This window comes from Lacerta agilis, chromosome 2 (genome assembly GCF_009819535.1).
Source record: "Lacerta agilis isolate rLacAgi1 chromosome 2, rLacAgi1.pri, whole genome shotgun sequence".
Lineage (NCBI taxonomy): Eukaryota > Metazoa > Chordata > Lepidosauria > Squamata > Lacertidae > Lacerta > Lacerta agilis.
This window is the reverse complement of record NC_046313.1, coordinates 5,841,384-5,859,630: the sequence shown is the minus strand read 5'-3', so window position 1 is coordinate 5,859,630 and position 18,247 is coordinate 5,841,384. Positions and strand designations below refer to the sequence as shown.

Sequence of the window (18,247 nt, the reverse complement as noted above, 5' to 3'; positions counted from 1 at the left end):
GGAATTATAATAACGCTCGAGAGAGGGAGAACGTGCGCGAAAAGCAGAGGCGCGCACGCGCGTAGGGGAGAAGGGCTGTAGGCGCGTGCGCAGCAGCCAGCGATCCGGCGCCGCTTGGCTTGGGTGCGCGCGCGGTTGAGGACAGCGAAGCGGCAAAGGTGGCGGCGAGTGGCGCGCATGCGCTGTTCCGGCGTCTGGCTTTTGAGGGAGGGAGGGAGAGAGAGGGTAGTGTAAGGAAAGGAGGAAAGAGGGAGGGGGCGGGCATTTTGCTGCGTCACCACCCGCTCGGAAGCCGCCGTTGCTTGAGAGGGAGCGAGGCAGAGCGGCGGGAGGAGGTGAGTGCGGTGGGGTGGGGGGGAGAGAGCGAGCGAGAGCGCGCGCGCGCAGTGCTTTGTGGGTAACAGGCCTGAGCCTTTGAGCCCTGAGAAGGAGTCCCAGCCGCCGCCGCCGCAGCCGCCTCCTCACCTTTGCCCGAGGGTCTTCCCACCCCGACGACGTTGTTTTCTGGCCGAGCCCTTCGGAGAGACGGAGAGGAGGAAGAGGACACGCGCTGCCGCCGCCGCCGCCGCCGCCAACGCCGTCCGCCATGTGAGTGAGTGAGGCGGGGCGGGCTGAGCTAATCTGTTGCTGGGCCGGAGGAGGGTCAGGAGGGATTGGGATCAGATCGAGGCAAATCAGCCGGGACGGAGCTACCGGGGATGGCGAAAGGGAGAAAACACGGCATTCTCTCTCCCTCCCCACTCGATGGTATTTAAGGAAGGAGCGGGGGGGGGGCAGAAAGCAGCCCCAGACGCGGGGCTTAACTTGCGCCAGGGCTCAGCTCACGCTTCTCGGCGCCCTTCCGGAGAAAGAGCTGAGGGGAAAGGCGCCCCTGAGCAGGTGCAGAGCGCGCTCGTCTCGCCGCCACGCTTCGCGCGTTGTGGAGGAAGGTTCCCAGGGTCACGAGGGCGGCCTTTCCCGGACAGAGCCGTTCATTTATACTCGACACGTTCCCCTATAGAAATGAAGCGCTGCCCAGGCGTCACCTGACGGGCCCGGCGCTGGGGAGTTCATAGTGCTGGGAAGGTGGGGGAAATGGGTCGTTACTGTGCGGCATCCGGAATTAGGAGGCGGAAGCATGTGCTAGGCAATGCCGGGAGGAAAATGGATGCTCGTCCAGGTCGGGGTTGCAGCTAGAAGTTGACTTTCATTTTTGGAAGGGCTGTGAGGTGGCTTTTTTTTTTTTTTTTTTTTTAGGTGCTAGGAGAGGGAAGGGCGTAAAGGAAGTTAGGCTGCAAGATTTGAGAGGCAAAGAAATAGCACATAATGTGAGACCCGGAGCTGGATGCAGTGGGTTGTGGACTCTGGGACATAATGCTTTATGTGGTTAGGGCTGGAATGACTGGCTTAACCCTGTACGCTAAAGAAGATAGCCGTCATTGAGGATGCCTGGCTCATTGGGGAATAAGCATAGGAAGAGGGCAGGCGGGGCCTGGGAAAGGAAGTAAAGCTGGCTTAAATAATGGGCCTTTAACATACCTAGCGAGATGTTTCACTGGAGGAATAGTGGAAATGATAAGTGTGTGGGCAAATCGTTTGCAACTGTTCCAAGGCAAAAAGAGAGAGCTGAGATCGTACAGCCACATGAGTAAAAGGCAGAAGTGCTTTTGCAGGCAGTAATGTGCTACATCTGTAACTTTAAAAAAGATAATTTGTAGTGTTAATTTTCTTATAGTAACTTTTTTATCCACTGAGTTTGGGGCCTTATGTCTTTTCTGGGGCTGCCTGATGTCGAGAGGCATGCAGAGGGCTTACACATGCACTGTGCCCTAACCACCTCAAGCAAGAATAATTTCTGTTCTGTTAGGGCGAAGTCATAAACACCTGTTATTTCCAGTCAGGCTTACTGATGCCTATTTTCCTTCTATTTCTAAAAATGGAGGGTACTACTGACCTTGCTAGGTGCTCTCCAGCTTTGAGGGTTTTTTTTTTTTAAAGGTCTGGAATGACAAGCTTTGTTCCAGTATGGAGAATGGTCTCCTGTTGGGCATAGAGAAGCTGCCTCCACTTGCTGTCTCATCTCATTGTGGTTTGGGAAGAGCTACTGCCTTGTTTTAATTATGATTTCCTAGCATCATTACCTAGGAAGGTTCAGGTGACCTGTTGTGCTTCTCATGTAATACCCCCATGGATTAGTTGAATTTGTGCCCCTGACCCACAGATCCTTGTATAGTGTGCAAAATATAGTATGATTGCATTTTGCATACAATTAACTTGTGCAATTTCAACTGTACATGGTTGAAAGTCAGCCAGTTGAAATCCAGCAAATTACACGCAAGGCAGAGAGGTTAAAAGTTCCTTTTGCAATGAGTTTTCCAGGTGATTTTGGGTATGTGTTTTCGCTTATACTGTATGTGCCATCCCTGGAATGTAACCCCTGTGCAAGACACACTTGTACTGTAAAACCTTGTGCGAACGTTTCTGTACACTCAACAATGGACCAGATTGTTGATGCTTGGTGTGGGTAGTTCAGACAGTGAAGTTTAGGAGGCAGAGAGGCCAAACCAAAAGGTTTGAGAAACACTATTCTAGGTAAAATGAATTGTAAATGAAAGATGAAGAAACAGGTAAAACATGTTGCCTGAAAGCTGTTAATGAAAAAAAAAAGTTATTTGATATGCAAACACGTGCACTCATAACTCCACTCAACAGTCTTGCAATGACAAAAGGTGGATCTGGAGGAAGGAAGGAACTGAGACATTTTGCCTGTGCTCATTTTTGGTACCATGACCAAATTGCTTCTAATTTTGTCTTGAGTGAAGAAGTTAAAGTGGTCTAGAAGGAAGACAGGCTCTAATAACTGGTGAAATGGCCTTGCTAACAGTCACTCAGTTCAGAGGTGATGACAAATAATAGACAACTTTTTGCCAGAACCTTGGGCCTGTCTGAACATGCTCCCAGTTTGGTCCAGCAATAGTTTGCTGCTAAATCTGAAATGCGCAAACTGTGTTTTGCTTCCAAATCAGAATTGGAAGCCCACTTCAGACTATAGTTTTCAATTCCAGTATTTAGGCAAATGATGCCTTTTGCAAGCAGTCATTTGCAGGATGCATATATACCTGAAAACAATGGTTTAACCAAGGGAGCAAGGATGGAAATTCAAGCATTTGGGAAGGCGTATGCAAACTTGAGGCTCAGATTGAAATGCCCAAACCATGATCTTCCCTTATGTAAGAATTGAGTCATTGTCACCAGAGAATGCTCATCTGCAAGTCTTTAGACAAACTTGTTCAGCCATTATCAAGCAATATGTCATTATGCATTCAGAAAAGTAGGCTTTGTTTTTTTAACCTTACTGAAGCTATAGTTGTCATATAGAATTGCAGCAGTTATTCCTCCTCCCACTTTCTCTATATTGACTAAACAGTCCCTCTAAAGGTAAGTCAACCTCCTACATACCGGTAGTTGATGCTGATTGAAATCGCCAACATGTTCATGTAGGACTTGGATCCAGAGTCCTTAATTGAAAGCAAATGAAATAATTAGCTGTGTTGACAGAAATACTTACGTTGAGAGACAGTATGAGAATGGGATGCTCTTAGCAGGCATGCATATCCCCTCAAATAACTGCTTAAGCCAGGGGTCAGCAGACTTTTTCAGCAGGGGGCCGATCCACTGTCCCTTAGACCTTGGGGGGGGGCGGACTATAGTTTGAAAAAAAATATGAACGAATTCCTATGCCCCACAAATAACCGAGATGCATTTTAAATAAAAGCACACATTCTACTCATGTAAAAACACTCCCAGACTGTCCGTGGGCCAGATTTAGAAGGCGATTGGGCCACATCCAGCCCTCGGGCCTTAGTTTGGGGACCCCTGGCTTAAGCAGTTTGGAAATGCAATGCTAGAAAGGAATATGACCTCTAGTTCCCTAACATTGATTCAGTTTAAATGTTACCCTTGGTTCCTTTGGAGCCATGGTTATCATGCTGACATTGGATAGCCCAACCTCCACTAAGTGGGACTATGTGGGGAGAGATAGAACAGATCTGTGTATGCAGAGCACACACGTGTCTTCTGTCTCATAAGAAATCCTTGCTATAGTATATAGACACTGTCTGCCCATCATTATTGACATTTTGCTAGCTCTGAAGAGCTGCCAAGAGGTTGCTTGGGAAGGAACTGCTCTTCTACAGCACACAAAAAAAATCATCCACAAACCCTGATTTACCAGAACTATGCTGTTTCCCTTTGCTAAAGTAATGAATATTCCTAGCAACTTCAAGGGTAGAAAATAGCCACCACAAGAAGGTAGTGGGACAGGCAGTTTTAAATGCAACAAGGGCCGAGATGAGGCTTCAGCTCTTAGCAACAGAAGCATGTTCAGGTAAGTATCTGTTACCCCTAGTAAATGATACACAACAGGCTTTGTTGGGTGGGTGGGAATGAAGCTGCAATGTGGATACATAATACTCAGTGTTTTGTGATATGATGTGCAATCAAGGTATCAAAGGTGTGTGTGTTTGTGGGGGGTGGGAGAGAGAGCGCATTGGGTCTTATAGGTGTAAGTACAAATTTAGTGATGCATGTGTGAACTGAGATATGGTGTACATTAGTGGTTCCCCATTGGTAGTTTGCAGACCCCAGGGTGCCCATGTAACCCACCCCAGGGGTCTGTGGCACCAATCACATAACAAAAACTACCATAGAGATATCAAAATTTTCAAGTAGGGAGGGGGTCTGTGTCTTGGCTTTTGAAAACAGGGGGTCCACAGTACTCACCTTATTGAGAACCACTGGTGTACATGATTGTGTGGTTGAGGAAATTGGGAACATAGGAAACTGCCTTATATTGAGTCAGACTGCTGATCAATCTATTTCAGTATTGTTTTACTGGCTGGCAGTGGTCTTACAGTATTTTGGTCAGAGTCATTCCTAGCCCTGTCTAAAGATGCCAGAAATTGAATCTTGGTTCTATGCACACAAAAGGTATGTGCTCTAGCATTGAGTTTGGCCCTTTCTTTTGTAGGTGGAAATGTGTGCCTCTTATGTAGGATATGTGGCTGTGCATGTAAATGAAGAGAGATATGTGGACTTCAGAGTGCACATTATATGTAAGGCTTTAGTAATCATACTTAAAATGTAGTAGGATGCAAGCCAATTGTCCACCCACCTGAGGTTTAATTGCAGGTTGTCACCTGTCTTCTGTACAGTGTTTTGTTTTTATTAAAGTCTGTTGCTTGTCTGAGCCTCTCTGCGTAGAGCAACTTACAATTGCACTCAAAGTGAACTTACCCTAAATCAAGATTTTATGGTTTGTTTTATCCCAGAGGTTCCAGACCAAATATATAAAATTCTTGTAAATTATGCTTAGTTTTGGGGCTTTGTTTGGTCTTTCTAAATCTAGAGCAGATACAAATAATTGAAAGCAAAATCTCAGGGTAGCCAACAGATCATACATTTTAAGCATAGAGGGCACAAGCCAAAAACATTGCTTTGTAGAGCACTGGGTGTTGAGTCTGAATCAAAGAACTGCTCAGTACGGCACATCAGTGCTGCTGCTGAGATCTGCTCAATATCTGCAGTTGACTAGAACTACACTGGCAACTAGCAACAACATCTGGATGTTTAAGCAACATTTGAGGAGTGAGCATGTAGGGGATCTGCTGGTCCCAGCCAATGTATGCCTCCCCAAACATCTTATGTTGAATGAGAAGTTCTGAAGAAGACTTCTAACAGTGCTGAAAAGCCTCCATGCAGTTTGAAAACCTAAAAATGCAGGGTTCCAGATTGCACATATTCTTAAGTGTTCAGATGATAATCTAAAAAGAGAGTAAAAGCTTATTTAGTCAAATAACATACTGTGTGCACAACACCCTTTTGATATTACAGGCCCCTGAATCATGTTGAGTCCAGTTTGTACTTTAAAATGCCTTTGAGTATCTTGAATAATAGCCAGATACAGATGTGTTAGAAAATGGAGTTAATAGCTAATAGAGCCCATTAGCTCTGGAGTTGAACTGTTGCTCTTTTCCATCTAAAAGTTCCAGGGCCCCTTGTATTCAGAACACACTGCAATAAGCAGTTCTGGATAATAGACACTTGAGAGATTATTGAGGACCACCCCCATCAGAGTAAAATAAAAAGCTGTACAATGGTACTTTGGTACTCGAGCAGGCTTGGCTCCCGAACAAATTGGCTCCCGAATGCCGCCAACCCAGAAATGAGTGTTCCAGTTTGAGAATGTTTTTCAGAAGCTGAACATCCGACGTGGCTTCCGCAGCTTCCAATTGAGTGCAGGAAGCTCCTGCAGCCAGTCGGAAGCTGTGCCTTGGTTTTCAAACCATTTCGGGAGTCGAACAAACTCCCAGAATGGATTAAGCTCGAGAACCAAGGTACCACTGTATTTAATCGGGAGCATTTGGGACTAGGTACAGGGCACAGATGTGTTGAAAAGCCATTAAAAGAGAAGTAATGGTGGAAGCATATATGTAGCTTTTTGGATAGCTTAGTGGTTTGATTGCAGCAGATAGTCTGTCATGCTGGCTTTGCTTTTGTTTATGTCAAGACCATGGCAACAAAAGTTGAGTGTTCTGTGGCCTCAACACACACCATTCTGTTCATCAAAACTTGTTAGTCTGTTACAAATTTGAAGTTTTATATTTGTACTTCCAATTCTAGGATGTTCAGAATATGTGGTATTACACTGTGCCCTGGTTCTTCTTAGACTTATGACCATTTTGGGAGTTGGTTTTGCCATTCTCAGGCTTTTATCCATTGAAGTAATGGCACAAGCAGAATGACTTCTACTCATGCAACAGAACACCCACTCGCTCTCATACCCCTGTGTGCCCATCAGATTTGTTTTGAGGGGATCCCCCCCCCAACCCTCCAGAGCAAATTGGGCTGGGGTTACCGAGGAGGAGAGGAAGAAGAAATTCCAATCCATGAGTGGATGTCATTTTGCTTGAGCAGTGACTGTTGGATTAAACCCCTGTGTCTTAACAGCTCGTTTCCGTGCGCTGCTCTTGTTCGCCTGAAGCGGCTTAGTCATGCTGGCCACATGACCCGGAAGCTGTACGCCGGCTCCTAAGGCCAGTAAAGCGAGATGAGCGTCGCAAGCCCAGAGTTGTCTGCGACTGGACCTAATGGTCAGGGGCCCCTTTACCTTTAACAGCTCTTTTAGAAAGTGCCTTTTACAAAAGCTGGTGTCCTTACTGTGGCAGCCTTTTTAAGGAATGTTACCAATATGTGAATGACAATGGCAGCATGATCATGGAGACCCTAGTTCTTGCAGTCATTGGCTCTGTGTGAGTTCTGTCATGCTGTAAACTCAACAGCATTATCTCATGAAGGCCTAAATTTGTATAAATTGGGTTTACGATTGCATGTATTTTTTTAATTAGGAAACTCCAGTTATGACTGACAAGATTAACAATGATTAAAATATATTTAACTGAAATAAGTTTAATAATATCAGGAATAGATCTTCTAGCATGTAATCTTGTAGTTTAGAGACCAGCAAAGGGGGGTGGGGAGGCTACATGGTGTTTTCCACTTGATACAAAATAATCTGCCATACTTACCTTTTCATGTCTTTTAAAAGGTGGTTCCTGTCCACTCAGAACTTATTGGCAATGCTTAGATTCATAAGGATGGTAATAGCAAAAAAAACCCTAGAAATTGGGATGCAAATCGAGTATTAGAGATACAGCAGTTGGAAAATAATTTGTATGAATAAGCAAAGTGGTTACATTCTCCCGTACACTTTGAAATTATATGGAGAAATGAACTAGAGTCAGTGTGGTGTAACGGTTAGGCTGGGCTAGGTCCTGGGAGACCAGAATTTGAATCTGCACTCAGCCATGAAGCTCACTGACTTCCCTTGTGCCAGACACTGTCTCTCAGCCTAACCTACTTCACAGGCTTGTTGTGATCATAAAATGGGGAGGGGAGAACTATGTACACCACCCTGAGCTCCTTGGAAGAAAAGGTGAGAGAAATAAACGGATTATTGAAGGCCAGCTGTAAAAACTGCTAACATTCCTGAATGCATTCTTTTTCTATTTCAATTTTTTACTTGATAGATTTTTTATTTTATTTTGCTGTCCAGCTTAAACACATGAGGCTGACACTTTTGACAAGATGGAAATAACTAAAAATAATTCACATTCTAATTTGTTCGCCATATTTGGGGAACCTAAACCTAAACTATGGGTGGGGAGAAGCCCATTTGAGGACAGTGCAGAAGTATTGTGCCTTTGGTGTTGTATCATCATGGCTGCCATCTACCTAGTGCAGGGGGGAAATGCAGCCAGGTGTGGCATGGGTGTTGACGTTAAACTAGGAAACTAAAGAATTCTTCTTTGGTGTTGACAGCTTCAATGCAAAATCATGACTGAAAATGGAATGATGCCATAATACATTGCCTTTTCTGAGAATATTGACTTGTCTGTGACAGAGCTTCTTCTGAAGCATTTAGGTTTTGTTTTTGGGTTAACATTCTTTGCTGCTGCAGGGATAGTTCATTTGAGTTTTTTTGTTTAAACATTAACATTTTCTTATTTCAATGCACTACTTGTGAATCTGCTTCCCTCCTTCTGAGGATTTCATAAAGACATTGGGCACCATATTTATGATGCTGTTGCCTTCACACGTGTGATTGTGCAGCAACACCTTAGCACTAGACTAGAAATTAAAATGTTGTGCACATTGCTCAGCTTCCTGACATATTGGAAAACCTGCTGAAATTAAAGCTACCAACAAAACACATGTTCCTATCAAGTTTCTGTGTTTCAAGTCAAACACCTTGCTTGCAGTGAAAACCTTTTCATATCTAATCAGAAGTAAGTCCTATTAGGCTCAGTGAGACTTAATCCCATTGTGGACACCTGCATAAGACAAGTAGGTGCTTGGCTGGGCGCCCAGGATTCTTTGAGTTCTTTGAATACTGTTGCAGTCTTGCTTTGCTGTAGATAGCGAAACTTGTAGCAAAAAAGAGAAGCTGGTAGGAAAAGCTGCTAGTGTAACACGAGCATCATACTCTAATAGAGTCATTTGTTGCTTTATGTCAAGTTTGCTGTGTACATTTTTATCTAATACTCCAATTACCTTTCTAGGCAGCCTGCTTCTGCGAAGTGGTATGACCGAAGGGACTACGTCTTTATTGAATTTTGTGTTGAAGACAGTAAAGATGTTAATGTAAATTTTGAGAAATCCAAACTTTCGTTCAGGTAAGCAAAACACCCTAAAGTTGACCATGAACAGAGATCACAGTTTCAACTGGATCCTGTTCTCAAGACAGTGTTAATATTTGTTTGTCATTTTCCTACAGTTGTCTTGGAGGAAACGATAACTTCAAGCATTTAAATGAAATTGATCTTTATAATTCAATTGATCCAAATGTAAGTTGCTTTCATTTCTCTATCGTATGCTTAATTTTAGGGTGTAAAAAACCACAGGACTTCACTTGGTTAGTAAGCCTATAAGCATAACCTGTAAATAGGTGGTGACGACTCTTGCTGCCGTTTAGTGTGCAGTTTGATTACAATTAAGTAGTTGAAAGATTGTACTCGGTGTTTAAAACACCCATTATTCTAGGCACATTTTGCGATGGGATTTCATTAAGGTGAGCAGTTTCTGATTAAAACTGCAGTGTGGAAGGAAAGGTGGACCTTTTCCTGCCTCCCCACTTCCAGATATTATCTGAAGACTGGAGAAGAGACCCTCTTAAGGATATTGGGGGGGGGTAGGCAGGGGAAGGACTAGACCATGTGAAAAATGAACATAATATTTTAGCTGCAGTTCATTTTCAGCTTTGTATTCTTGTTATAAAAAGTGTGCCTAGACATTCCATTGTTGCACTCATAACATAGGTTTAAGGTGCAATGTAGCTCCTAGCTTTCATATCTCTGTATCTAACACCGATTGTACTGAATCATGTAAAAGCATGTAGCCTCCTGGGAAAGCTAAAGATGATGTAATGTTTGATTATGTTGCACCTAGTAGACAAATTACCAACTTAAGTTATTATTGATTACTCTAATTCTTCGATTATGTATGTATGTGTTACTAACTTATCAAAAAGAATTGGTAACTACCATTAGGGCAGGGGTCAGCAACCTTTTTCAGCCGTGGGCCGGTCTACCATCCCTCAGACCATGTGGTGGGGAAAAAATAATAATGAACAAATTCCAATGCCCCACAAATAACCCAGATATGCATTTTAAATAAAAGGACACATTCTACTCATGTAAAAGCACACTGATTCCCGGACTGTCCGTGGGCTGGAATGAGAAGGTGATTGGGCCGAATCCGGCCCACGGGCCTTAGGTTGTCTACCCCTTCATTAGGGAGTAGAGTATGAAGCTCTGTTTCTGTCCATTGCTGCTCAACTTGTGTTGCTCTCGGTCTTCAAAGCATTTAATTGCATCATTACACATGGTTCAGAGTCTTCCCTCTGCCTGCTTTCCCTAATTACTTTTGGAGGAAACTGCAGTGGAAGCATGATGGCAAAGCTTACACAGTACTTGAGATTTTATGACCATTTAATATTTGATATTATGCTTTGATCATTGAGGGTAGGGGTGCTTGACAAATACCGGGTGGTTAACTCCCAACCATTTTACATGTTAACATGTTAGTTGTCAAAATGCAAGTAGAGGCAGGTAAGACGGATTGCCACTGTAGTAACTGCAGGCTCCCTCATGCCAATGAAGTCTAGTTCTCATAAACAGATGACGATGAACCTGTTTCTCAATTGTACCATTTCTGTAGCTTCCCAAAACGTTCAGTGTACCAAGGAAGCTGGGATGTCAGCAAGAAGGCTAGTACAGCTTTTTGAGTGTTTTTTAATATGAAGGAACACAGTTGTGTGAGCCCTCATCTGTAGCCTTGTGTAAGAATCAGGCACATCCTTACTATGTTAAAGGAACTTCTCTTCTTTTTAGGAATCTAAGCATAAAAGAACAGACAGATCTGTCTTATGTTGTTTACGAAAAGGAGAATCTGGCCAGTCATGGCCACGATTAACGAAAGAGAAGGCAAAGGTAAATCTTTATTCATGACGGTACTTTAACCTCTATATTGGTGTGTCTCAAGTTACTTTTAATGTGCCCCTGTTCTAAATGTACTTTTTGAGGGCTCCAACCTAGGACTATTCATTCTCCATTTGAACATACAGATATTCTCACAGGCAGTTACAATGCACACTAAGACCTACTTTGTATAAGTTCTGTGGTTTGGTGGCATTTATTAAACATTAGACAAGGAAGAATAGGTTATCTCTGAATATCTATCTCTCATGTACACGTAAACATTCCAAGTATAGTAGCAGACCACCTGGCCACTGTTCCTCAGATCAGGTTAGAATGAAGTGAGCTGTTGCCTCCACTGATTTCTTTGGAATCGGTGAAGATGATCTGCTGAGAGATTGTCCAGTTCCTGGCTGGTTATGAATGCTCTCATTCTGTGTATAATGCCCCAGAAACTTTGTGCCCTGTTCTAGAGTCTGAAAGCCTAGCCTATAAACAAATAATAAAATTACGATTTTGCAAGTCAAATTATCTTGATTTTTCGTAATCCTCATCCAGGAGTCAAATTTTGAAACCATCCTATACCCGCAAGTCTCGGGGTGGTTCACAGCATAAAAGCACAATACTGTATAAAAGCACAAAATCATCAGGGGGGTTGGGCTGGGTGTTCATCAGTATGCGGATGATACCCAGCTCTACCTCTTTTAAATCAGAACCAGTGAAGGCGGTGAAGGTCTTGTGTGAGTATCTGGAGGCGGTTGGAGGATGGACAGCGGCTAACTGAGGTTGAATCCTGACAAAACAGAAGTACTGTTTTTGGGGGACAGGAGGCGGGCAGGTGTGGAGGATTCCCTGGTCCTGAATGGGGTAACTGTGCCCCTGAAGGACCAGGTGCGCAGCCTGGGAGTCATTTTGGACTCACGGCTGTCCATGGAGGTGCAGGTTAATTCTGTGTCCTGCCATCTGGTACGCAGGCTGAGACCCTACCTGCCCACAGACCGTCTCGCCAGAGTGGTGCATGCTATAGTTATCTCTTGCTTGGATTACTGCAATGTGCTCTATGTGGGGCTACCTTTGAAAGTGACCCGGAAACTACAACTAATCCAGAATGTGGCAGCTAGACTGATGACTGGGAGTGGCCGTCGAGACCGCATAACACCGGTCTTGAAAGACCTACATTGGCTCCCAGTAGATTTCCAAGCACAATTCAAAGTGTTGGTGCTGACCTTTAAAGCCCTAAAACTCCATGATACCTGAAGGAGCGTCTCCACCCCCATCGTTCTGCCTGGACTTTGAGGTCCAATGCCGTGGGCCTTCTGGCGGTTCCCTCACTACGAGAAGCCATGTTACAGGGAACCAGGCAGAGGGCCTTCTCAGTAGTGGCACCCACCCTGTGGAACACCCCCCCCCACCAGATGTCAAAGAGAAAAACAACTACCAGACTTTTAGAAGACACCTGAAGGCAGCCCTGTTTAGGGAAGCTTTTAATGTTTAATAGATTATTGCATTTTAATATTCTGTTGGAAGCCACCCAGAGTGGCTTGGGAAACCCAGCCAGATGGGCGGGGTGTAATTAATAAATTATTATGATTATTATTTTATTATAAATAAAATTATAACCCCTGCAAGTAGAGGGTCAACTTGTAGAACAAAGTTTAGTAATTTTTCCAATGAATTAAAATACTCATTGGGTAGAACAAAAGTCAGAAGAATGTGTTACTTCAATTGAGCGTGGCGCTGTGGTCTAAACCACAGAGCCTAGGGCTTGCTGATCGGAAGGTCGGCAGTTTGAATCCCCGCAATGGGGTGAGCTCCTGTTGTTTGGTCCCAGCTCCTGCCCACCTAGCAGTATGAAAGCACGTCAGTGCAAGTAGATAAATAGGTACCGCTCCAACAGGAAGGTAAATGGCGTTTCTGTGCCAGAAGCGGCTTAGTCATGCTGGCCACATGACCCAGAAGCTGTCTGCAGACAAACGCCAGTTCCCTCGGCCTATAGAGCGAGATGAGCGCGCAACCCCTGAGTCGTCCGTGACTGGACCTAATGGTCAGGGATACCTTTACCTTTTAAGGCTCCTATAGACGCCATCCCATCCCTATTTGCCTAACTTGCCTATAACCTTATTTCTATATCCACAGCTCAATTGGCTCAGTGTGGACTTTAACAACTGGAAAGACTGGGAAGATGATTCTGATGAAGATTTGTCCAATTTTGATCGCTTTTCTGAAGTAAGCAGAACATTCTGCGGTTGATGACATAGCTTAAATTACTGGGCGTTGATCTTGATCTCGCTGAAGTTTTGATAGTTATTTTGTCTCCTTTTCATATATACTATTTTTACTTGCTTGATCAAAACAAAAAACACGACTTTACTTAATATTCCCTTGCGTCATTTAGATGATGAACAACATGGGTGGCGATGAAGATGTAGATTTGCCAGAAGTAGATGGAGCAGACGATGTGAGTAGATTCCCTGTGATAGGAACTTTTAGTCTCCTGCTTGAGGCTGATGTCAGTACTTGACATATATTGACATTTGCATAGTGTCACTGTTTGGAAACTCTGGGTAGTATCCATGATGTGCTTCTGCTAGTGGAAGGACTTTCTGTTGCACTCCAGAACTTCCCTTACCCACAGCTTCCTAAATCCGCCCGGGGAAGGGGTGTCCCGCAAACCTCCAGAGCAAATTTGGTTAGGTCATGTTTTGCACAAATACTGCCCTCTTTTTGAAACTTGAGAGTAGGGCTGGGCAGTATATCAATATATTGTCCAAAACAGGTTTAAATATCCATATTGTGATATCTGTTCCATAATTTTTGACCTGGTAATATATTGCGAATTGTGTGTGCGTGTGTGCACATGCTTGCACATGCTATGCAAAAATCATCATGGGGGAAACTGAAGCCAGCCAATGCCTCAACATAGCTCCATCCTTATTTCAGACATCGTGATAATATCAGTACATTGTGGTGTTTAGCTGGTAATACGCTGCAGTGTTGAAAACCAGATATCGCCCAGCCTTACTTGCAAGTTTATTCCTGTATCCAAACTCTACTTAAGTCTCCTCCCAAATGAGCATATTATCTGTGTCTCAAATGTGATATGCACAGTTGCATATAAACATTGAGTCCAAATTTTCTTGGTGCTAATATATAAAGTAGGCTTAACTCCATATCAAAATATATCTAACCCTTGCTCTCAGCATCAGCGGCAGAGGAGGCTGCTCGGGCGCCTGGGGCGGCGTGCCCAGCAGGGCCTCCAGAGTCTGCCTGCCTCCTTCCACTTAGCCGCCGTACAGCTGGGGGGAGGGGAGGAAGTGGGTGGACCGTTTTGGGCAGTGCAGAGCCTGTGCGCGCCCTAGCCACCACGTCTCTCCCAGGAGAGACGTGTGGCTCAGGTGCGCTGCAGGCCTTGCAGTGAGTGCCGCCTGGCATTTTGTCACCCTCCTCAGTGGTGACGCCCTGAGCAGCCTATACTCACCGCACCCCCCTTCCTTCACCCCTGCTCAGCATAATAATTGCAGATATGTAGATACTTTCCTGTAGAGGACCACAAAGTAATTTTGCAAATACTGTGCTATGGCTTGCTTTTGTAGCTGGCTTCAATTACTAACCTTCTGTGCTTCTGTCCTAGGATTCACCAGACAGTGATGATGAAAGTAAGTTGACTATTGTTCTGTGTTTACTTACATACACCCAAAAGAGTTAGACAAAACTCTTGGCACTTCTCATGAATATTTACTAAGTTGTGCCTCCCACACCTCATTAACATTTGCCTTACAAAGATTGCCATGGACCTACTATGCTACTTAGGTGGTGGAGAATGGAAGAATATTCTTCCTCAAAGTAACTTTACCTTGGGAAAAACTTGCTTTGCACTTGCATCACAAAGAGGGTGGGGTGGGAAAGCTCCCGATGGTTGGCAGGGCATAGATTGAACTATTTTACCTGCACTCTGTTTCTGGAGTGGAGCTGGTCATGTTAAATTCTGTATTAGTAATTGAAGGGCTTTCTTCTGCATTCTTGTAACTCATGCATGACTGGGCACACAGGAGAAGTACCTACATAATTTTATTTATATGCCACCTTTCCGCAGTTCAGACCATGCTCAAGCTGGCTTACAAAATGAAGAAAATACATACCGTATATACTCGAGTACAAGCCGAGTTTTTCAGCATATTTTTTATGCTGAAAAAGCCCCCCTCTGCTTATACTCGAGTGAGGGTCCCACCTTTTGGGCTGCTCCTTCCTCCACCTTTGCCACTGTCAGCGGCAGCAGCGGAGGAACGAGCGGCCCGAAAGCAGCCAGGAGGTTTGTGGTGTGGTGAACCGGCTTATACTTGAGTCAATAAGTTTTCCCGGTTTTTTGTGGTAGAATTAGGTGCCTCGGCTTATACTCGAGTATATACGGTAAGTGCAATTTAAAGTAGTTAAAACCAATAAATTAAGCACAACAAAATCTAAAACAAAAAACCAACGCACGCACATACCCATCAAAATACTGCAGCCCAAGAGTCTGTTCAGCAGCCTCAGCTTTTGTAGCTGCAATCAGTCAGGGCCACACCCTCTCAGGCCAGATGGAAAAAGACCTGCAAGGCAGGGAGCAGGTCTTCCAGGACTTAAAGCCAAGATGCATCAAGATGGAAGAGAAATTGTAAACATGTTCAAATTTACCACTGTAGTCCTTTTGAGGCATGCTTCTGTGAATGCACTCAAAATCTCCACTTCATTCTTCCCTGTGATTACAACCATTATGAATTTTACACTATACTCTCAAGGTCCTGCAAGTTGCAACTACCTAGAATAACTTGGTGTAAGAGGCATAAGAGTAATCTTTCAGAATTAGCCAGAATGATGGTTTGTAACACCTCTCAAGGACTTGTGAACATTAAGCCTGGCTGTTTAGATGGCCTCTGCTTGGGTTCACAACAAACTCCGCTGCTGTCCCCCAAAAATCGGTCAGGTCGGGAATACACATTTTTCATTTCCACTGTGATAGAGAAAATGTGTAAACAGTAGGAGAGGCTTTTGTTAGCTTACCCTAGTGTTTCTCAAACTTGGGTCCCCAGCTGCTTTTGGACTACAACTCCCATCAACCCTGACCACTGGTCCTGCTAGCTAGGGATGATGGGAGCTATAGTCCAACAGCAGATGGGGACCCAAATTTGAGACCCAGACCTCTGTGTGCTCAGGGGAGAGGATGTGTACTGCTGGACATACTTCTCACCAGAAGTAGTAGCATTGGGTACATGGCTCTGTGGGGCATATTACTCCCTATCTTTGGAGGTGGGACTGTTCTTCTAAATTGTTAAAGCTAACAATAACTTAGTGCTGACATCCTCAGCTGGTATCCTCTCTGTGTTTAGCACTACAACTCATCACTGACTATGGTGATGAGAGCTGTAGCCCAAAACATGTAGAAGGCACCAGGTGTTGGTGAAAGCTGCTTCTAGTGCTGTTGCCATACAATATTCAATGTTTGTTTTGTTTTATTTCAGAAATGCCAGACCTGGAGTAAGGGAACCTGCTATCTTTTGGGGGTTTAGGGAAAGAACTTCATCACAACATTTCATAATTGAGATAAGAATTCCTGAGTTGATAGCTCTAAAGGCAGAAAATGCATCCTTTAACTCATCTTCAACCTGTTTTAAGCAGCTTCATTGATGATTGGTGCGTACCATTGTTCAGGGCAGTCTTAAGCTACGTGAGGCAATAATGTTATGCATGAAAGGTTTTCCAGACTTCCAAAAACAAAACAAAAAAAGCCACACACAAACAATTGAGGTATAGGCAATCGATAAAAAAACAGTTGCAATAAAAGGGTTTACAACGCCTCTTTGCCTCATCATCAAATATAACAATGGGAAAACTCTCAATTTACATGAAGTGGTAAACTTGTACTTTTCCCCCTCACATTGTGGACAGCAGGTAACTTAGAACGTTTCAGATTTTATGCCTGGAACAGAACTGGCTGAAGCAATGTTTTAATTGGCTTTCAAAATTTAAACTGGTAACATGCTGTACCTCTTGGGGTGTCTTCAGGGTATGTTCCACTAATGTTTAATGCTCTTCACTTTGTTGTATTTAATCACTAGTTAGTGTTCAAGATATCCTAGCTAAAACTAGCAATCCCTTTAAAACTTAAAATGGGTGAAGCCTGTACATTGGTTGTTTGATCCTCAAAGCTCTTACATCTCAGTATGGAGGGGTTAGAGCCTGTAAGTTGTTGCTTGTCAATCTGTACATTTAGACCAAATTGTATTTGCACTGTTGGTATGAAAGCGAGTGACAAAATGTTAATACACTATTGGATCTTCTTTTGGGTTTTTTTTTTGACCAGTTTATGATAAGCCTAAAAACCTCAATTTGTGTTCAAAGCAGTGGGGATTTTTTAATGTCTACATTATTTCTAATAAACTGTTGAAGACTCCATGGCTGTCAACTGTCTGGCTGGCTGTAACTTCATGTATTCTTACTATTTGTTGGAATGGAATACTTAATTAATTTCTAGTTGGAATAAAAGTGTGGGACTATTTCATCTGTTTGAAGGAGGAAAATTGTAATATTCCCAAGCAAGTCTTTACAAAAAAAAAGGATCTGTAAGTTGTGGGTACACTGACAGTTTAAAGAAAAAATGTTGTGATTTGACTAAAATAAAAGCAAGTTTGTCCTCCTTTAAAAACGGTGAGCTTCTGCATTTGACACTTGTTTTCTGCAATACTTTTTTTTAGAAAAAGGTTCTCGAGCTAAATATGTGTGACTGAGGTGGGACACTTGGAATTTTATATAGGCTGTTAATACTGAAGAAGCATTTTTTCCAATGTACACTTCAGTACCTCCAACACTTTAACATGCACCTCCAAATGCACACAGTTCCATACCTTTTTTGACTGTTGGATCCAGGGTCCTCAGTAAGCCTGCGTTTTTATGAAGGTGTCGAATTAAGGAATTTGGGGGATTATATTATTTGGATTTCATAGAAGTGCTGTCTTCTCAACCAGACTTTTTCCCTTTAATAGTATCAGATAGACATAACATGCATTTATGCTTGCCACTGGTTTCCAACTTAGCACCTGCTCTGAAACCATAAACATCTAAGTTAAGTCTTAAACCAAAGGCTGTTAAGAGACTATTGATCTGAGATGCAAACAAGCATTTGGGGGGGGGGGTGAAATGCAGTTTCTGCCCTGAGGATAGCTGGTCATCACCTTGACCAGAATGTCCTTGTCTGCAGCCCC

The 18,247-nt window shown here is 43.6% G+C and overlaps 1 protein-coding gene across 1 annotated transcript; it reads left to right on the top strand.

Annotated features, from left to right (window-relative positions):
* Window positions 1-393: 393 nt before the first annotated feature.
* Window positions 394-17,692, top strand: PTGES3 (prostaglandin E synthase 3). The gene is made up of 8 exons (XM_033138250.1): window positions 394-588; window positions 9,099-9,212; window positions 9,314-9,383; window positions 10,929-11,027; window positions 13,149-13,238; window positions 13,408-13,470; window positions 14,644-14,668; window positions 16,508-17,692. Coding segments are annotated over exons 1-8 (483 nt in total). The 5' UTR covers window positions 394-586; the 3' UTR covers window positions 16,528-17,692.
* The last annotated feature ends 555 nt before the right edge of the window (window positions 17,693-18,247 follow it).

Coding starts and splice junctions, on each gene's coding strand:
- PTGES3 (XM_033138250.1), top strand. Junction 11,028..13,148: donor TAACGAAAGAGAAGGCAAAG/GTAAATCTTTAT, acceptor CTATATCCACAG/CTCAATTGGCTCAGTGTGGA. Junction 14,669..16,507: donor ACCAGACAGTGATGATGAAA/GTAAGTTGACTA, acceptor GTTTTATTTCAG/AAATGCCAGACCTGGAGTAA.